Below are 21,843 nucleotides of genomic sequence, written 5' to 3'. Positions count from 1 at the left end.
TCTTGAATCGCTTGCATAATGGGTTGCTCTCATGGGTTGGGATAGAGGCACCATCTCCGCTAACATTACAGGGTATGTCTTAACGGTTACTTCTTCTTCCAATGGATCTAGGAGCCTCTTAGGAGTATTCACAGGGGAACTCCGGAAACATGAATAGTCTCGGGAAGAATGCTTAGGTCTAACATATACGTGGAACTCCGGAAACATGAATAGTCTTGGGAAGAATGCTTAGGTCTAACATATACATGGCCATCTTCGAGTGGTTGTCTGAGGCGAGGTCTGAAGTTATCTTGCTTGGAGGATGCGGCGCTCATTTGTAGGACTTTCGTACATACTTGTTGTCTCTGGTGAGGTTTGCCTTCCTTTCCCTGTCTACTCCTTCATTCATTGGACATGTCTTCTGCTCAGCCTCAGTATCCCTTGGAACTACCTCCACAGCATGCACGATGCACGGTAAATCGTTCTCAAGCTGCCGGACATAGATGGTATGAGTCTCAGGGCTTGTTATGTGTGTTCTGCATGCAGCAGGCACCCTAAGTTCATTACTATAGTTACTAGGAGCTTCAGTCTTTGGATTGTTACTCAAGGCTGCCAATTTCACTGGATGAATTCTTACGACAAGTACTCTTGTTGTCTCAGCCCCTGGTAACCACGTCGAAGTAAGCCTGATACTTCGTCCTTCACCTAACGTGGAACTTCGCATAGGTTTTAATCTTGCAGATGGGCTTAATGATTCTCTGGTAGCTTCTGATCTAGCACATTCATCATTCTGATCTCTGTGAGGATGGCTCCTCAGGATTCGGAAGTTCGTAAGAGGTTGACCATATGGATGTGCAGCCGCCTCAGTCAAGCCCTTCAGCAATATATCGAAGCATTCCATTCTCGCAGGGAGCTTCCTAACTTCTGTTAGGACAGTTCCACTACCTGAGGTGGTTTGCAACGAAGCTCTAGCGGATTCGTGGAATCTGGTAGCTTGTGAGATGGGATTCCTTCCAAACGTCCATGTCCAATCACTAATCTCTTGTATTAAGCGATTAGAGACTCCAGCTAAATAGGGTCATAACACTCGGTACAGCATGGAAATCTCGGTTCGGCTTGTGCTAGAAGCGAGCAGTCGTGAGGAGTTGGAAGAGGAAATCCAGTGATCCAGGATAGACTTGGCTAGGACTCGTAAAACTCGAACAACAATCGCAGTTGCTTGGGGAGGTTCTAGCGGTAGGTCAAGTTTGACTTTTCGTTTAGCTAGGTCTAAGTGTTTCCGTAGAAGGGTCTTTGGAGTTTTATGTCCTAGCTCCATCGAAATCTGTAGTCAATATGTTTGACTGTAATTCGGGGCAAGGACATTTCATCTATTGTTCTTAAGAGAACAGGGCATTATTGACAGTAGCGGAGTCGAGGAGTCTAGAGATAAGTCCTGCCATCGTGGTAAAAGGCTCTGCTTGGAAAGGTAGATCCTGAGCCTCCTTATTGTTCCAGAAGATGGTGCTAAGCTGGAACGAATTGTCGTGCTCTCCTTGCTTGTAATCCTGCTCATTCTTTACTTCAGTCTGATTCGAGGAGGGAGTCCAGGATTCATTACCATTGATTCTCAGTTCACCGAACCTTCACGGGTTGCTCCCATTCCCCGTAGTTACTTGAATGAGGTCTACTAGTAGCATCCATGAACCTCCTCTGGAGGTAACGAGTAGTGTCACACTTACTGCTGAAGACCTTCGATCAATCTTACTTTGGATGATTGGTTTAGAGTTACAATTGATTGCGCTAACAAAAGCAGCAGGTATATTAGCTGCACCCTCACCGGGAACAGGCAAGCAATTTGTACTTGATGAAATGGAATTAGAGTACATTCCTCACAAGTAGACATAGGTGTCCCTATAGTACCATAAAAGTACAACTTGGTCAATTGTCCTATGGGTCATAGGACTACCCAAATGGGCCCAATGAGCAACTAGACTATGGTGCTGTAGATTGGCCCAAAGGTGTAAAAACACCTAATGTTTATCATTGGGCCAAATGACTGCAGATGTCTTAGGCAAAAATGGATGGTGAAATTAGGAGACAGAGTTCCGAAATACATTATCCCAGGGCAAATGTCCCATGAACATGTGAAATGTCCAGAGGATTAGTTTCAATATACAGAGGACATCCAAAAAGCACTTGCATAAATGTTTTGGGGAAATGCAAAATGTCCGGACCAATAACCTGATTATCTACGGAACATCAGAAGAACAAGCCTGGTGGTGGTATAAGTGTCCCGAAAAACATGCGAAATGTCCAGACCAATAACTCGATTATCTATGGAACACCAGAAGAACAACCCTGGTGGTGGTATAAGTGTCCTGAAAAAAATGCGAAATGTCCGGAGCATTAGTTTCAATATACAAAGGACATCCAAAAAGCACTTGCATAAATTTTTTGGGGAAATGCGAAATGACCAGACCAATAACTTGATTATCTACGGAACACCAGAAGAACAACCCTGGTAGCAGTATAAGTGTCCCGAAAAAATGCGAAATGTCCAGACCAATAACTTGATTATCTACAAAAAATCAGAAGAACAACCCTGGTAGTGGTATAAATGTCCCCATAAACATGCGAAATGTCCAGAGGATTAGTTTCAATATACAGAGGACATGCAAAAAGCACCTGCATAAATGTTTTGGGAAAATGCGAAATGACCGGACCAATAACTTGATTATCTACAGAACATCAGAAGAACAACACTGGTAGTGATATAAGTGTCCCGAAATAAATGCGAAATGTCCGGAGCATTAGTTTCAATATACAAAGGACATCCAAAAAGCCCTCGCATAAATGTTTTGGGGAAATGCGAAATGTCCGGACCAATAACTTGGTTATCTATGAAACACCAGAAGAACAACCCTGGTAGTGGTATAAGTGTCCCGAAAAAATGCGAAATGTCCGGACCAATAACTTGATTATCTACAGAACCCCAGATGAACAACCCTGGTAGTGGTATAAGTGCCCCGACAAAAGTGCGAAATGTCCGGAGCATTAGTTTCAATATATCCAAAAAGCCCTCATATAAATTTTTTGGGGAAATGCAAAATGACCAGACCAATAACTTGATTATCTACGGAACATCAGAAGAACAACCCTGGGACTGGTATAAATGTCCCGGAAAAATGCGAAATGTCCGGAGCATTAGTTTCAATATACAAAGGACATCCAAAAAGCACTCACATAAATGTTTTGGAGAAATTTGAAATAACCAGACCAATAACTTGATTATCTACGGAACACCAGAAGAACAACCCTGGTAGCGGTATAAGTGTCCCGAAAAAATGCGAAATGTCCAGACCAATAACTTGATTATCTACAGAACACCAGATAAACAACCCTGGTAGTGGTATAAGTGTCCCGAAAAAAGTGCGAAATGTCCGGAGCATTACTTTCAATATACAAAGGACATCCAAAAAGCCCTTGCATAATGGGACATCAGAAAAACAACCATGGTAGCCATGTAAATGTCCGAAGAAAATGCGAAATGTCCAAAGCAATGATTTAAATGCCCACAGGACATCCAAATAACACCCCTGGATGTCCCGGAAAAATGCGAAATGTCTGGGGCATGACTTTTCTTACCCATAAGATGTCAAAAAAGCAACACTGGTGTCCATATAAATGTCCCAGAAATGTGAATCTATGGAGCACTAGTTTTAACATCCACATGACATTAATAAAGCAACCCTGGTATCAATATAAATGTCCTGGGAGAATGCAAAATCTCCCGGGCAATAGTTTAAATTCACTGGACCTCAAAAACAACTCTGGATGTCCCGAAAAAAATGTAAAATGTCTGGGGAATAACATTTAATATCCACAAGATGTCAGAAAAGCACCCCGGTGTCCATATAGGACTCTGGTTTCTAGTTAAATCTCCTGAGACAATGTGAAGGTCTTGAAATGAAGGGTATGATATTCTAGGACAGAAAACCTTCCTGTGTCAAGAAACATAAAGTGCCTATGAGCATTTCCTAGGATGTGCATGAGCTATTCTAGTACCCAAAAGCAATGTATAAAATCACTCAGATAACCAAGATATCAAGCATGGATGTCCTTATGCACTTTGCAGAAAATGCTGATGTTCTCTCACTTTGCGGAACTTGGTGATGTTCACTTGTAGATGAGGTCATTCAATGGCATTCAGTTCATACAATGGAACTTCAGACAATTGTGGACATGCAGAATGCTTTGCGGATGTCCCAATTAGTGTTCCATGCATTTCGCATATTTTCGGAACATTTACATGGACATCCAGGGTGCCATTCAGATGTCCTGAATCAATGTTCATGTGCTTTTTGCATGTCTCGTGTATATTCCAATTAACAGATGTCCCATATATATTCCAATTCATGTTCTGGGACATCCAAGGTGCTTTTTGGATGTCCTGTGTATAGTCCAATTAATGTTCCGGGCATTTCGCATTTTTTTCGGGACATTTATCCAGACATCCAGGATGTTTTTCAGATGTCCCATATGTATTCTAAATAATGTTCCAGGAATTTTGCATTTTTCCGGAACATTCATATGGACATCCAGGGTGCTTTTCAGATGTCCTGAATGAATGACCATGTGTTTTTTGGATGTCCCGCATATATTCCAATTAACATTCCAGGCATTTCGCATTTTTTTCGGAACATTTATGCAGACATCCAGGATGTTTTTTGGATGTCCTGTGTGTATTCTAATTAATGTTCCGGGCATTTCGCAGTTTTCCGGAACATATATATGGACATCCAGGGTGCTTTTCAGATGTCCTGAATGAATGTATGTGTGCTTTCTGGATGTCCTGCATATATTCCAATAAACATTCCGGGCATTTCGCATTTTTTTCGGGACATTTATGCAGACATTTAGGATGTTTCTCAGATGTCCCATTTGGCAATTCGCATTTTTCCGGAACATTTATGTGGACATTCAGGGTGCCTTTCAGATGTCCTGAATCAATGTTTGTGCACTTTCTGGATGTCCCGCATATATTCCAATTAATGTTCCGGGCATTTCGCATTTTTTTCGGAACATTTATGCGGACATCTAGGATGTTTTTTGGATGTCCCATGTGTATTCTAATTAATGTTCCAGGCATTTCGCATTTTCCCGGAACATTTATGTGGACATTCAGGGTGCTTTTCGGATGTCCTGAATCAATGTTTGTGCACTTTCTGGATGTCCCGCATATATTCCAATTAATGTTCCGGGCATTTCGCATTTTTTTCCGGAACATTTATGCGGACATCCAGGTTGTTTTTTGGATGTCCTGTGTGTATTCTAATTAATGTTCCGGGCATTTCACATTTTTCCGGAACATTTATGTGGACATTCAGGGTGCTTTTCGGATGTCCTGAATCAATGTTCGTGCACTTTCTGGATGTCCTGCATATATTCCAATTAATGTTCCGGGACATACAGGGTGCATTTTGAATGTCCTGTGTATTTATTCGGGACATTTATGCAGACATCCAGGGTGTTTTTTTGGATGTCCAGTGTGTATTCCAATTAATGTACCAGGCATTTTGCATTTTCCCAGAACATTTATGTGGACATCTAGGATGCGTTTTGGATGTCCCCAATTAATGTTGCGGGCATTTCGCATTTTTTTCAGAATATTTATGCAGACATCCAGAGTCCTTTTCGGATGTTCTGTAAACCGAAAGTTCTGAAAGTTCCACTCAACCTGAAAGTTCCACTCAACCCCAAAAGTTCCGACCCGCCACAAGTTCCGAATCACTGCAAGTTTCACTAAAAAAACCAGGTAAAATTCTTCAGCTTCCCAACACTTTGGGCCCATCATACAGCCATTGGGACTCTCGATATTGGGCCAACAACTATCCTTAGGCTAAGTTAACCCACTCAAATGACCATAACTGGGCCAAATGCCTATTTGGCAGGATTTGGTTTGGCCTGACATTTGGGCCCAACATTCACCCTTAGGTATCTTTAAGGAACTGGGCCCACCCATGGCCCCATAGTGACGTCCAGAGCATTGGGCCCATTTGGGTAGCCCTATGACCCATAGGACAATTGTCCATGTTGTACTTTTATGGTTCCATAGTGCAGCTACTGAATGCCCTGCATTCCTTCTAATTTTGTATCACCTGGGATGAGAGGACTTGACAGCGCAGGTTTGGAGAGGGGGACAAGGCCCTTGTGATCTTCAGACATTGTTTCCAACTCGTCTTTTTCTTCAACTCGACTTGATGGAGACGCTTGGGTTCCATCGGCCGTGACTGCTGTGCAGTAGTCGATAAGCAAAGTTGCATTGGGGAATGAAGACTTCTGAGTCATCTTGCTAAAGATGACCATTTCGAAGTCATCTGCACTTCTCAGAGCAGCAAGAATCTTGGTCGCACTCTTACCAGGTAGAGATATTTGTTTCATGCTTTGCTTAGTGGCAGAATTCGAAGTTCGACTCCCTGGTTCAGACCTGATTAATGAGCGTGATTCTAGGCATATGGAGTCTGACAGAGGCAAAAGGCTGTCACCCATGAGGAAGACAGTGTCAAGGATGTATTTTTCTTCCATTATCACTCCTTCCCTTTTACTTCTAAGGTTTGTCAGTGTTACGAGATCGTGACTATCCAAACAGTTGGAGTCGCTGAAGTCGTTCCTAAGGGGGTTCGTGCTCTTATGAGCAGCGAGCGCTTTAGTCGTACCCTTGTTGGGCACAGGTCCTATGGCAGGTAAGGGTCTATCGTTCGTGGAAGGGGAAGCTCGGAGGGTAGATTCTCTTGTTATTGACAGTCCTCTTTCTCTATTCTTCCTGGCCGTTTTTGACATTAAAGGATTGCGGATGCTTATACCAGGTGTAAATAAGTAATTTGCCCTTTGCAAACTAACAGGCTCAGAGGGAGTTCCGTTAAGGCTCGAATGGCCTACAGTGTGACGACTTGTAAACATAGATTTGGGTGTCAGTGAGGAATCACCGTTCAAGGGGAAGGTAGCCTTGAGGCCATGCTCTTCAAATCTTGCCAGATTCATGTATTTGTAATTAGCAGAGTTGATGTGGCAAAGCTTGAGAATGTTGATGTCGTCAGTTGCAGGACAAGCCATCAAACCTGTTCGTAGGAGTAAAGGACAGGTTTGCCAGCAGCCGCCTGGTTTGAGCAATGGTAGCTGATGATTAGGGTGTTGACAGGGTGTGAGCTCTTCAGAGGATAGGAGGATCGCCGGGCTCGTCCGCTCGAAGGAATTCTTGCTTCTATGATCTTGGAGGTAGCTATCGCTCATGCAGACGCAGCAGGCATAGCCCATATAGTTTGGGAGAGGCGATAGGATGCTATCGTTCGGTGAAGCGGACATGGCCAGAGCTACTGAAGACGGGAGGATGTTGTTCCACTGAAATGTGTTACTACCGGTGAGAGGAGAGGGTAATTGTGTTAAGGCAGATGTCAGAACAACGTGGGTGGCTTGATAGCTTGCTAACTTGTCATTGCGCTGAGTAAAACAGAATGAGGAATTGTTTATTGATTGAGCAGCATAGCCACCCTCGAAAGCTGCGATATTTCACGCTAACAAGGTTTCCATGGCAGATTGGCTGGCTAGGTCGATGATTGGCTCGTCTTTGTATGGAGTGGTCGAGAACGGGGAGTCGTTGGTCATCCTAGTGAAGAAGCCACCCTTGAAAGCTGTGATGTTTTGCGCTAGCAGGGTTTGGAAGGCAGATTGGCGGGCTGGGTCGATGGTAGGGTATTGACAGAATGGGGACTCTAACATGGGTATGGAAAGTGTAGAGTCATTGTCCATTGCAGTCGCGCCATTGCTCTCGAAAGCAGCAGGTATTCGCGCAGGCCCTTCTGCCATCGACACTCCCTTCCCCCTTTCCCTAGATCTTATCAATGCTACGATTTCATGACTAGTGGAACAGTTGGTGTTGTGGAATTCAATCTTGTGGCAGTTGTCATTGGAAGCATAGGTTGTCCATTTTGTCGAATAGGACAACGAAGTGGTCTGTTCACAGACACCTGGTTTAAACGGTGGTGATTGGTGATTAGGGCGATGACAGGAGGGGAATTCCTCAGGTGATACGGCCGTCGATAAGAATGCTGTCGTGAGCATGGGAGGCACCGAGTCATTGTTCCTCATAGCTACTTCATTACCCTCCGAAATGTTGGATGTAAGAGGCATGAAGAGGTCATCCATCGGGTTTGGGTGGTTACTCTTGGAAGCAGCGGATGTGTGTGCTAATGTGGGTAGAGAGGGTGTAGGGTCAACGTCTGTCATGGCTAAGGTGTTATCTTTGAAAGCTACAGATGTACACGCTAACATGGATAGGGGAAGTGAAGAGGCGTCGTCCATCATAGCTGAATCATTGCTCTCAGAAGCAGTGATTGTTCGCGCTATCGAGGGTATGGGATTGATTGGCTCGACTTCATACAGAGTGGTTGAGAACGAGGAATCGTCGATCAGCTGAGTGATGTAGCCACCTTCGAAAGCTGCGAGGACTCGCACTAAAGAGGTTTCTGGGGTGGACTGATGGGTTGGTACGACGGTTGGCTCATCTTCATATAGAATGGTCGGGGATGAGGGGTCATCAATCAACCAAGTGATATAGTCACCCTCGATAGCTGCGAAATTTCGCGCTAACAAGGTCTCCAGAGTGGATTGGCTTTCAAGGACTTGGCGAGGGCAGTTCCTCGCACAACTGCAGCGGGCATCACTCGTGTTGGTTGGGAGAGGTCGTTTCAACATGGTCAGGGTTGTCGATGGTGTGAAGCCGTTGTTTGTCATAGCCAGGTGGTTACCTTCAAAAGCAGCAGATGATCACGCTATCGTAGGTACAGAAGATATAGAGTCGATGCCCATCATGGCTAAGTTGTTATCTTCAAGAGCAGCAGACATATGTGCTAATGTGGAAGGGGAAGGAGTAGAGTCGATGTCCGTTGTAGCTGAGTCATTACCCTCAGAAGCGAGGGGTACCTACCACTTATATGATAAACCTTAAGCAAATGCCTGCACAGTTATCTGTTTCCTGCCAGGTATGTTATGATATGAGATACTTAGGCAAGCTCAATGAAATATGTCTCATTTCCTGCCAGAGGCATTTCATTTTTTTGTCAGGGATATTTCATTTCTTGCCTTGAGATATTCCATATTCTTAGCTGAGCTATTTCATATCCTTGCCCAGGGCTATTTCATATCCATTTCATTGCTTGCCCTGGGTTATCTCATATTCTTGCCTTGGGTTATTTCATATCTCTACCTGGGCAATGTCATATCCATTTCATTCCTTGCCTTGTGCAATTTCATATCTTTGCCTGGGCAATTTCATATCCCTGCCTGGGCAATTTCACATCCATTTCATTCCTTGCCTTGTGCAATTTCATATCTTTGCCTGGGCAATTTCATATCCATTTCATTCCTTGCCTTGTGCAATTTCATATCTTTGCCTGGGCAATTTCATATCTCTACCTGGGCAATTTCATATCCATTTCATTCCTTGCCTTGTGCAATTTCATATCTTTGCCTGGGCAATTTCATATCCCTGTCTAGGCTATTTCACATCCATTTCATTCCTTGCCTGGGGCAATTTCATATTCTTGCTTGGGCAATTTCATACCTACCCTACTGCATTTATTATTGCCCCCTCACTGTTTCCCACAGTCTGCTCACTGTTTTCAGGGTCCAAAAGCGCACTTCTAAATATGGAAATGTGCGCCTTTCTAAAAGAAAAATAGCAATAAAATAGAGAAAATTCATGGGATAATAGTACCAAATTTGCAAGGTTTGTATTTGTCAGGGTCCATTGGGGGATGTCATGATATTGGTCACATGACCAATTACCAAAAATGGTCATAAAACAAAAGTTGTAGCCTTACACTGTAGCTTCCTGAATCTGTTCAAATTATGTTCTGAAGTGCTCCCATTGTGGATATATGAGGTAAAGGAATCCCAAAAGTGTCATGTTTTTTTTTGTTTTTTACATTTTTCTCCATGAAAACAAAACCAAACAATATGATTTCAGTATATTTAGAAAGCTAAAAGAAAGGGCTACAGTTATTGTATCATGGGAAAAATGACCAAAAAAGGAAGGTGCATGCCCTAGAAAAGGAATTGTCAGATATAGACTACAAAAGACTACAAAAGTCAGACTTAGACTACCATGTTTACTGATAGACTACAAAAGACTACAAAAGTCGGACATAGACTACAAATTTTACTGATACACTACAAAAGACTACAAAAGTTGGAGTTGGACTACAAAGTTAAGGTTAGGGCTAAAAGGTTATCCAAAGTCAACCTAGCCCATCCATCCCATACATGGCACATATTTGATGGGAAAATGGCTGGGGAATATACAGATACATTGCAGGGACCCTATGCCATGTTTGGTTTGAGGAATCATATGCAAAAGAGAGCATGAGAGCCATTATAAAAGGATGTCCAGTCCACTTTTTTAGACCACAAAAGTTTGTAATGTCTGCTTTTGTCATTAGAAAAGTTTGTAGTGTCCGCTTTTTGAGACTACAAAAGTTTGTAGTTGACATGTAGGCTATGGTGTCCTTGGCCCTGTCTAGGTTATGGGGATGAGGTTGAAGGATTGACATGATCTTACATATTGCCAGTGCTGCAGAATTAGTTTTTGACATCATGCACAAGTTGTCTTTCACATTAGGAGAGGTTATTCTAAGCCTTTCATATTGATACCTACTGTCCTACCTCAAAACATAATTATAAGTTCATGTGGCAATATGGCTGAAGGATTGCCATGACTTTACATATTGCTATTGCCACATTATCAAAATTTTCACATCATGCCCAAGTTAGCTGTCAAGCCAGAGGAGGCCATTCATGTTGATATCTACTGTTCTGTCTCAATACATGATTAACTTACAACATGACCTGACTTGAGGACACCTCCAAGGATGAATCAGCCTGTCATCCTATAGCACTTAAAGAGCTGATATCAAAGTTGACTATGTTTGGGACAGGCCAGTAGCTTTCAACATGAATGGCCTCCTCTGCATCAGGAAACAGTAAATTTATACGTAGTTTCTCACTAAAATCTGTTGCGCCAGTACATTTTGGTTCTTCTCCATAGCACACAGTAGCCACAATGTGTCTAGGTAGTTGGCCTATGTGTGTACATTTCCCCAGTAGCTGTCCAGCAACTGTCAGTAGCCCCAATATCCTTTCACCAAAGACCTGTAGCTTCGGTAGATTAGACAACTCAACCAAACAATCAGTAGTAGTTGAGAGAAGGAAACTAAAATTTCCGAATAAAGGTGCACAACAAAGAATGAAGTAAATAGGTTATGCTAGGTGTATGCTATACATCCGAGAACGTCCGTAATGAAAGAAACCATCCGCGAGGTGAGGAAGTGGTTGACGCGCTGGTGTTGAACAACTTCGACAATTCGTTGAAGTCTGTTCAAACTCCAACACCATGTGACAACGTTGATTTTTGAATTTCTCAACACGTCCTTCCTTCCTTTCCCCCACCACATTGCCAACTTGTAAGTCTTTCCATCCAAGTCCTCTTCATCTCAAGTCAGTTCGTCCTTTCCTTCTTCATTCACGTTCTCCACACTCACAGTCCTCTTTGTTTGCTCATCTCTAGTCAGCGCGTGTATTGGCCGTACTCACACTCACCCCCCTTTCTCTTCTCGTTTCGAATTTGTGCATGCTTTCATCTGTCTTTGTCCATGTCCGCTGTACTCATACCCCCTTTGCCTTCTTGTCCAGGCAGTGCTGACCACCTACCCTCAAGCATGTGTAGCATCTCTGTGCGTACTTTCATCCTCCCTCATCTGTCTTTGCCATATTAACCTTTCCCTTCCTCTCCTCATCTCCAGGCATTGTCTCTTGTCGGTGTTTGTTGTACTCCCCCCCTCCTTCCCCCTTTCTCACCTCATCTCGAGGCAGTGCATACTTTCCTCTTCTTTGATCAGCTTTCCTCATCTCTTATCGGCGTTCGTTGTACTCACCCCACCTCATTCCATTCCCACTTTCTCTCCCCATCTCCAGGCAGTGCTTACTTTCCTTGTCTCTCTCACACCAGTACTCACCCTCCCCCTACCCCACCCCTTGCTCTCCTTGTCACCAGGTAGTAGATGTGGTACACCCTTCCTTCTGCTCATGATTAGGCTAGTAGCTTGAATGTGTATATATCCTGTCTCATATAATGATGCTTTCTAATTATTACTGCCATTTTGGTTCAAAAAAATGGCCAGCTTTTTATTGAGTATCCTGAACCAGTAGCCTTTGTAGATCGGAAACAATGCTAACAATGTATGATTAGACTTTGTTACATAGCTCTGGTTCACCTGGTAGCTTTGGTAGACACAGAGCAACACACACAATGTAGAGCTATGTACCGAATTCAGGAAACTACTGGTGCTACTGAGATTGGTAGGATGACTACGGTAACTATGCACTAGGGGACTTGTGTACCCAGCTACCCAGGATACCAGGAGTATTTGTAACTACTGACCCAAGTCAGTGCCTCCTGATGTGGCTTGACAGCTAACTTGGGCATGATGTGAAAATTTTGATAATGTGGCAATAGCAATGTGTAAAGTCATGGCAATCCTTCAGCCATATTGCACATGAACTTATAATTATGTTTTGAGGTAGGGCAGTAGGTATCAATATGAAAGGCTTAGAATAGCCTTTCCTAATGTGAAAGACAACTTGTGCATGATGTCAAAAACTAATTCTGCAGCACTGGCAATATGTAAGATCATGTCAATCCTTCAACCTCATCCCCATAACCTAGACAGGGCCAAGGACACCATAGCCTACATGTCAACTACAAACTTTTCTAATGAAAAAGCGCACACTACAAACTTTTGTAGTCTAAAAAAGCGGACACTACATACTTTTTCAAATGAAAAAGCAGACACTACATACTTTTCCAATAAAAAAGCGCAAACCACAAACTTTTGTAGTCTAAAAAGCGGATACTACAAACTTTTCTAATGACAAAAGCAGACATTACAAACTTTTGTGGTCTAAAAAAGTGGACTGGACATCCTTTTATAATGGCTCTCATGCTCTCTTTTGCATATGATTCCTCAAACCAAACATGGCATAGGGTCCCTGCAATGTATCTGTATATTCCCCAGCCATTTTCCCATCAAATATGTGCCATGTATGGGATGGATGGGCTAGGTTGACTTTGGATAACCTTTTAGCCCTAACCTTAACTTTGTAGTCCAACTCCAACTTTTGTAGTCTTTTGTAGTGTATCAGTAAAATTTGTAGTCTATGTCCGACTTTTGTAGTCTTTTGTAGTCTATCAGTAAACATGGTAGTCTAAGTCTGACTTTTGTAGTCTTTTGTAGTCTATATCTGACAATTCCTTTTCTAGGGCATGCACCTTCCTTTTTTGGTCATTTTTCCCATGATACAATAACTGTAGCCCTTTCTTTTAGCTTTCTAAATATACTGAAATCATATTGTTTGGTTTTGTTTTCATGGAGAAAAATGTAAAAAACAAAAAAAAACATGACACTTTTGGGATTCCTTTACCTCATATATCCACAATGGGAGCACTTCAGAACATAATTTGAACAGATTCAGGAAGCTACAGTGTAAGGCTACAACTTTTGTTTTATGACCATTTTTGGTAATTGGTCATGTGACCAATATCATGACATCCCCCAATGGACCCTGACAAATACAAACCTTGCAAATTTGGTACTATTATCCCATGAATTTTCTCTATTTTATTGCTATTTTTCTTTTAGAAAGGCGCACATTTCCATATTTAGAAGTGCGCTTTTGGACCCTGAAAACAGTGAGCAGACTGTGGGAAACAGTGAGGGGGCAATAATAAATGCAGTAGGGTAGGTATGAAATTGCCCAAGCAAGAATATGAAATTGCCCCAGGCAAGGAATGAAATGGATGTGAAATAGCCTAGACAGGGATATGAAATTGCCCAGGCAAAGATATGAAATTGCACAAGGCAAGGAATGAAATGGATATGAAATTGCCCAGGTAGAGATATGAAATTGCCCAGGCAAAGATATGAAATTGCACAAGGCAAGGAATGAAATGGATATGAAATTGCCCAGGCAAAGATATGAAATTGCACAAGGCAAGGAATGAAATGGATGTGAAATTGCCCAGGCAGGGATATGAAATTGCCCAGGCAAAGATATGAAATTGCACAAGGCAAGGAATGAAATGGATGTGAAATTGCCCAGGCAGGGATATGAAATTGCCCAGGCAAAGATATGAAATTGCACAAGGCAAGGAATGAAATGGATATGACATTGCCCAGGTAGAGATATGAAATAACCCAAGGCAAGAATATGAGATAACCCAGGGCAAGCAATGAAATGGATATGAAATAGCCCTGGGCAAGGATATGAAATAGCTCAGCTAAGAATATGGAATATCTCAAGGCAAGAAATGAAATATCCCTGACAAAAAAATGAAATGCCTCTGGCAGGAAATGAGACATATTTCATTGAGCTTGCCTAAGTATCTCATATCATAACACACCTGGCAGGAAACAGATAACTGTGCAGGCATTTGCTTAAGGTTTATCATATAAGGTGGTAGGGACTAGTGCAGAAGCAGCGATTATCCGCGCTATCGAGGGCATGAGAATGACTTGGGTGGTCTGATCGTTTATGGCCTCATCTTCACACAGAGTAGTCAAGGATGAGGAGCTGTCAATCACCCGAGAGGCACTGTCACCCTCGAAAGCTGCAAGATTTCGCGCTAATGAGGATTCCAGGGTGGTTTGGCTGGATAGATCATTGATTGGCTCGTCTTCGCACCGTTGAGGGCTTGTTTGCGAGAGGGAGTTCCGGCTTTCGAAATCCTGACATTGGCAGTTCTTTGTGCAACTGCCTTGGGCATAGCTCATGTTGGTTGGGAGAGATTGATTCTTCGATGTCGTCTGGATTATCGAAGGCTGAGAACCATTGTTTGACGTAGCCGAAGTGTTACCCTCGAAAGCAGCGGGTGATCGCGCTATCGTGGGTATGGAGGACGTGGAGCCGTTGCTCTCGAAAGCAGCGGGTATTCGTGCTATCGAGGGAGTGGGAGCATCGTGCAAGGCATGGTCAACGGTTTTCTCACCTTTGTTAGGTTTTGGGTTTGCTTGGGAAACGGAAGGTCTGGAAACTGTCATGAGTTGACAGGATCTGTTGATCAGACTTGCCTTATGTAGTTTCTCTGAGCTTCTGCACTCAGGGACTTCATCTTGATGAAGTCCACGGTGCCCCCACCATTGTGAAACCAAAGGGCGAATCAGGACTTCTCAACGAAGGCGTGAGTGTGAGATAGCGGCGGAGAATATCCGGGGTACGCGAGAGAGAGAAAGTAACATGGTGCCGCAAGGTGTCACCACGTTGAGATTATCCTGTGACCCAGGAACTGGGGCACGGTCACCCGGCGCAGGACTCTTGTATCCTGGAGGGGAGGCATAAGGCTGCCTAGCTGTACAGAAAAGGGGTGACTCCATTCACATGTAATATATGATGTGGTTGCAAAGTGAGTTTATTATTATGTACCTGGAGCTACATATGCAGAGTAAACATGGGTAAATATGATGGTCCTAGGTTACACAAGAAGGGAAGTAGAATATACTAGCATGCCGTTACTAGTGTTCGCAGGTCCAGTTAAGTCCAGTTTTTTACCTCAAAACGATGCAACCGCAACCGGTCTAGACCGATCCAAATATTGAGGGACCGCAACCGGACCGCTTTGGACCGGTCCTAATCGGTCCACAACACAAAAAAAACTGGTCCAGACCGGTTGCGACCGGTCTTTTGTTAAAAAATTTATTGTGCCAGATATATTAAATGTTATCTCACGTATATAGCATGCGTAGATAGATAATTTAATTTTCCGTAAGCTGGCCAAGATTTGAAGCGATTCGGTCAAGATTTGACTGAGATATGGTGAAAACGGAGAGAACATACATTCAAATTGCGTATAAAAATGTTTTTGGCCATATCTCAACCAATTCTTGACCATTTTTGATGATTCAGGGACCGAAAATTAAGTAAAATGTGCATGAGTAAGGTACAATATGTGATGAGACGAAAGACCGGTTGCAACCGGTCTAAACCGGTCTTTTTCGGTTTTTATATATTTACAAAAACATGGCAACTGGCAACTGGACTGACCAGAAATGTGGGCAACTGGCAACTGGAAAAGACCAGACCGTGGTTCAGTCCAGTTCAGTCCTATGTATATTTTCAGTCCTGTAGACTGGACCTGCGAACACTAGCCGTTACAGTGAGAGTTGATATGGCTGTAAAGGATTATTTGGTGAAGCAGGACATGCTATGTAACTACCATAAATCTGTTGTGGCTGCATAGATCAAGGTGCCAGGAGTGTGAAAAAGTGTGAACAATGTGGCTGCAAAAAATTCTGGATAAACTGTATAAATTAATGGTGAAAGGCCCACATTTTGGTTGTATCTTTTAGCATCCTTAGATGTGAATCCTGCAAATCAAGAGAGGATACACCTAGGTTGAAGAGGATTCCTGCTACGTTAGTAGTGGGTCTTGTGGTGGGCCAAAGGGTGGGAAAAAAAACACGTGGTACTGAGACATCATGTTTTTTCACATGGTCACACGCAATCTCACTCTGGAACTGCACATTAAATCATGTCGTGAGCAAGTGATTAGCATAGGCATCAATGCTACCAAGCACGCCACTGCTCAGAAGGCAACTAAAAAAATTACAGCACAAAAGGCGTCAACCTCTAATCAACGAGCAACCACTAAAGGGAAAGAGAAGGCCTCTATGACCCCCTTGTTGGCGTCCACGTCTGGCATGGCCGATACAGATGACTTGGCCAATGAAGACCAAGTCATGGCAGATGTGGATGATGCCTGACTTTAAAGTACCTAACATCTTTATCAGACAACATTTGAATTCAGAATATATACTAAATAACTCAAGCAAAAGGACAATTTCATTACATACATAGGACATGTAAACTGGTAGTAACTTCGCCGTATTGTGGACTCGAACTTTCAACAATATGGACATCATTCAGCCCAAGCAATGACAAGAACACTTACACCAAGTGTGAACAGATCATGTGCAATAGTGGTTGCATGATTAAAAGGCTTTGACAACTCAGATATATTCTGAAACTGGAAAATATCATTTTTGGTGCTACAATGTTACCCTATGGAAACCAATTTCATTCATTTATAAACTGAGAGCAGATAGCATGCGAGTACTGAGTGATTGTTCTGATCATATGCAATTACAGATCAATCTCTGTTTGCACAATTAAAAAGCTACAATAAGTCAGATATATATTCTGAAACCGGAAAATATTATTTTGGGTGCTACAATGTTACCATGTGCAAACCAATTCTATTCATTTATAAACTGAGAGCAGATAGAGCCCGAGTGCTGAGTGACTTGTTCCAATCACATGCAATTACAGATCAATATTTGTCTGTGCGATTAAAAAGCTGCAATAAGTCAGATATATATTCTGAAGCTGGGAAATATTAGTTTGGATGCTACAGTCATCCACCCACTAATGATACACCACCATCATTTGATACACTTTTGACCAACTAATATCTCACTCAATACCACATCAATTTTTGTGAAATAAATTGTAATGTGCACCAAAAGTTCACATCTACTGTGGCACAGACTTTGGGCAAATTGAAGCAGTATTGGTGCTGCTGTGAAGTTTTCAAAAGAGACTGTTTTTGGAAATTGCTGCAATATGGTCACACTACCCAATGATACACCCATAATTTTGATTTTTCTTCCCGATATGTGGTTCAAGCATTCTGAAATTTGGTAGGGTTATAGAATGTGATTTATCTCAAATATCTATGTAGTTTTAATAGCTGAATGTTGTGCTTCAAATTATTGGATACAATTTCTCAGTTTCAGCATATCATTAGCAGGTGGATGAATGTATAATTCGAACAATTTTTTTTCAATTCATTCTATTCCCTTGGGGCGAAGCCCTATGCCAGAATTTACATACATAGACTATCTATGTGTGAGTCCAAACTATAAGTGGGGGTCTACTAATCCAAGAGAGTGGGTCTGCAAATGTGATGTGCAATGTGTAGTATGGCAGTGGTGGCCTGTAATGTAGTTTAGATGTAGGTAAGATATGATGGGCGGTTTGATGTAGTGTGAATATATATAGTAAAATGTAAATGTAAAAAGAGGGAGTGAAAAGAAAGAAAAGAAAGAGAAAGAAAAAGTTAAAAGAAAGGGAGGGAAGCAGAAGGGAGGGGTGGAGGGGTGAGTGGGGAGGAAAAGGGGAGCAGAAAGGGGGGAAGGTAGGAACTGAGCTTTAGTCATCTTTGGGGTCTTTATATGTGAGGTTGCCGTATTGTTCTTCAAAGCACTTTGTGCTCGTAATGAACTCAAAGAGATGGGGTAGCATCTTTGGGTTGGATAATGTTTTCATGATACTGTACTAATCCAATCAATTCATCGGTCATGCGTCACAGGGGGTCCGAAATCGATGAAATTCTAAGGGGTCACAGGTCACAGGGGCCAGTGACGAAACCACCAAATCAGTCGGAAAAGGAGCAAAATTGGGGTTCTCTTTCATTAGAAACCAATTTTTTTCCCCTCTGCGTCTCTCTAGCAAAGTTTTCTGAACTGTCCTAAATTATCTATAGACAGATGGCCACTCCTACATCTCGACAAAAATTTCAGGCATGTCACACCTTCCCTGGTGATGCGACAAAAACAAAATTTTGTCATGTCGGTCACAGGTCACAGGGTGTGACGAATTGATTGGATTAGTACAGTAGAGTCCATCTCCTGGTGTGCTGCTGCCTGGAATTTGTCGTGTTGAGGTCCATATGCAGGGCATTCCTGTAGATAATGTTCAACCGTCTCATTTGCCTGTTCACAGGCCTCACAAAGAGGTGATTCCGCACATTTGAACCAATAGAGGTATTGCTTTAGTGGTATGTGGCAGGTTCTGAGTTGTATGAGTATGCTTGCATGCCAATGTGATAGCTTTGCTGTCATTCAGTGGAATTCCTTTGATGGTGTTGTGCTGTCTATGCACGTAGCCCTTTGATATCTGGGGCTACCCTTGAATCTGTCGACTACCTGTAGCTTGACCTTCGCTCTATATGCTTGCCATAATGCATAATTCGAACAATAATGAATGATAAAGTAAAATACTATAAATGTGATGATTATTAATTGTAATCCTGCTGAGCAAACTCAATTGAACTCCTAGAATGACAAGAATATATGGTGTTAAATTATCTACATAGTCTGTACAAAAAAATGCAAATGGTAAAGAGTCGGGGAATGCTTAACCAATGAAATGATGAAGATGGTTTTAAGTAATGTACAATGGGGTCCAAAATGAACCGTAGCGGGCCATGCGGCTTGCCGTGCTGCGTTATTGGAAGAGGTGTATGAGAGCGGATTGAAGTGTCACGTGTCACTACTATGATGCAATAATGCCTTCCATATATGGTAATTAGTTCCCATGGGTTGGGTTAGTTGGAGTTGACAGGCTCTCAAGCCAAGTGTTGTGATTTCGGAGTTCGAATCACACCCAAATCACGCTCGCCCGCACCAACACTTGTCCCGCAAATCACACCAAATCACACTTTTTGCAGCGCCTCCCATGCCAAATCACACTTTTTTCCAGGACAAGTCACAAAACGGACCTGCCAAATCACAGTTTGGATCACACTTTTTGGCGGGTGGGAGACTTGACTTGTCCTGGAATCACACCTCCCCAACACTTGTCCTGGACCCTGAGTGTTTTCTCGTGCGCTAATTCCCTTTCCGTTCAAGCCGCCGCTCGTACTTACATAGCTGTCCTCTCCCTTTACCTTGTAAAATAGACTACCAGGTAGAAGCCTCGTAAATCAAATACATGAACTGCACCTCCATTCAGCTCCACATGCACAAGCTATTTTCGGCATCAAGGTTTGGCAAGTCCACCCACAAGAAATGGATTTACTCCGTGAGTTCTGGCTCGAATTTCATGATCTTGGGCTTTACTTGATGGTGACTACTACAGGAAGCGCCTCCCGAGCTTACGAAATGGAACGCCGATCCATTCAATTTTGGCATTCGGTTTTGTGGTGAAAGGATGCCCACAAACAGAAATTGAGCTAGAAAAGTAAGTTCTTGCTCGTATTCTGCGCCCCCGGGCTTTATTTGACCGAAATCGCTTCAGGAACCACCTCCCAAGTTTTGGGAATATGGCACCCAGCCGTTCGAAGTCGGCGTGCGGTTTTGTGGAAAATAAGGTCTATTGCCAGAAATTGAGGCCTACAGGTAGGTTCTTGCTCGATTTTTACATTCTTGGGTTCTACTGAACCGAAATTGCTTTAGGAACAACCCCCCGAGTTTGCGAAACGTACCGCGTAACCGTTCAAAGTCGGCGCTCGGTTTTTCGGAGAAATGAGGTCTATTACTAGAAATTGGGGCTTGCAGGTAAGTTCTTATTCAAATTTCACGTTCTTGGGCTCTACTTGACCGAAATTGCTTCAGGAACGACCTCCCGAGTTTGCAAAACATAGCGCCTAACCGTTCAAAGTCGGTGCTTGGTTTTGCAGAGGATTAAGGCCTCTTACTCCAGAAATTAAGGTCACAGGTAAGTTCTTGGTCAATTTTTACGTTCTTGGGTTTTATTTGACCGCAATTGCTTTAGGAACAACCTCCCAAGTTTTCGAAACATGCAGCCCAACCGTTCAAAGTCGGTGTTCAGTTTTGCGGGGAAATGAGGTCCATTACTAGAAATTGAGGCTTGCAGGTAATTTCTTACTCAAATTTTACGTTCTTGGGCTTTAATTGACCGAAATTGCTCCAGGACAAGGGGTATGTAGTTATTCGTTCAGAGACATGACCTTCCCTGTGGGAAGTCGGAGATCCAAGTGTGCGAAAAAATCCAACCCCCAATTTATTTTTATTTTGTGGAGGTGTCGGGGTGTGGACAACAACTTTCAAAATTTTCTTTCGGTGTTGAGTGCCCCTCCCTCCCCCCAAAATTTCCTTTTTAGGCCAACTTTCCCACGGGAAGGTCATGTCTCTGAACAAATAACTACATACCCCTTGCTCCAGGAACAACCTCCCAAGTTTGCGAAACATGACACCCAACCGTTCAAACTCGGTGTTTGGTTCTGCAGGGCAATAAGGTCTCTTACCCTAGAAATTGAGGCTCACAAGTAAGTTCTTGCTCAATTTTTACGTTCTTGGATTTCACTTGGAAATTGCTTTAGGAACAACCTCCCGAGTTTTCGAAACATAGCATCCAACCGTTCAAATTTGGTGTTCGGTTTTGCGGGGAAATGAGGGCTATCACCAGAAATTGAGGCTTGCAGGTAAGTTCTTACTCAAATTTTGCATTCTTGGGCTTTACTTAACCGAAATTGCTTCAGGAACAACCTCCCGAGTTTGAAAAACAATAGTGCCTGACCGTTTAAAGTCAGTGTTTGGTTCTGCAGGGCAGTAAGGTCTCTTACCCTAGAAATTGAGGCTCACAGGTAAGTTCTTGCTCAATTTTTACGTTCTTGGATTTCACTTGACCGAAATTGCTTTAGGAACAACCTCCTGAGTTTTCGAAACATAGCGTCTAACCGTTCAAAGTCGGCGCTCGGTTCTGCGGAGAAATGAGATCTATTACCAGAAATTGAGCTAACAAAGTAAGTTTTTACCCATATTTTATGTTCTTGGAATCTACTTAACCGAAATTTCTTCAGGAACAACAGCCCGAGTTTGTGAAACATAGCGTCTAACCGTTCAAACTCGGCGTTTAATTCTGCGAAGGAATAAGGTCTCTTAGCAGAAATTGAGGCTAACAGGTATGTTCTTCCTCGATTTCTACGTTCTAAGGGTCTACTTGACGGAAATCGCTTTAGGCATGACCTCCCAA

General features: G+C 42.8%; 3 protein-coding genes across 3 annotated transcripts; 1 reads left to right on the top strand and 2 right to left on the bottom strand.

Annotated features, from left to right (window-relative positions):
- Positions 1-1,358: 1,358 nt before the first annotated feature.
- On the bottom strand, positions 1,359-1,847 carry LACBIDRAFT_329457 (uncharacterized protein; the record flags this gene model as incomplete). Its single annotated transcript, XM_001883479.1, has 3 exons — positions 1,359-1,547; positions 1,603-1,671; positions 1,701-1,847. 3 exons carry the CDS (start codon positions 1,845-1,847, stop codon positions 1,359-1,361), a joined length of 405 nt encoding a protein of 134 aa, XP_001883514.1.
- A 4,234-nt stretch (positions 1,848-6,081) lies between these two features.
- LACBIDRAFT_329456 (uncharacterized protein) lies at positions 6,082-8,712 on the bottom strand (the record flags this gene model as incomplete). The annotated part of the gene is made up of 2 exons (XM_001883478.1): positions 6,082-7,372; positions 7,538-8,712. The coding sequence occupies 2 exons, from the start codon at positions 8,710-8,712 to the stop codon at positions 6,082-6,084; spliced, it is 2,466 nt and encodes an 821-aa protein (XP_001883513.1).
- Positions 8,713-19,414: 10,702 nt separating this feature from the next.
- On the top strand, positions 19,415-21,584 carry LACBIDRAFT_329454 (uncharacterized protein; the record flags this gene model as incomplete). The annotated part of the gene is made up of 12 exons (XM_001883574.1): positions 19,415-19,430; positions 19,577-19,731; positions 19,861-19,929; positions 19,987-20,050; positions 20,073-20,088; positions 20,146-20,246; positions 20,390-20,405; positions 20,528-20,565; positions 20,782-20,789; positions 21,033-21,136; positions 21,416-21,454; positions 21,512-21,584. The coding sequence occupies 12 exons, from the start codon at positions 19,415-19,417 to the stop codon at positions 21,582-21,584; spliced, it is 699 nt and encodes a 232-aa protein (XP_001883609.1).
- Between the last annotated feature and the right edge of the window lie 259 nt (positions 21,585-21,843).

Source organism: Laccaria bicolor, genomic scaffold (genome assembly GCF_000143565.1).
Source record: "Laccaria bicolor S238N-H82 LACBIscaffold_21 genomic scaffold, whole genome shotgun sequence".
In the NCBI taxonomy this organism is placed as follows: Eukaryota; Fungi; Basidiomycota; class Agaricomycetes; order Agaricales; family Hydnangiaceae; genus Laccaria; species Laccaria bicolor.
Note: the sequence above shows the minus strand (reverse complement) of the source record. Positions and strands in the feature narration are given on the sequence as shown.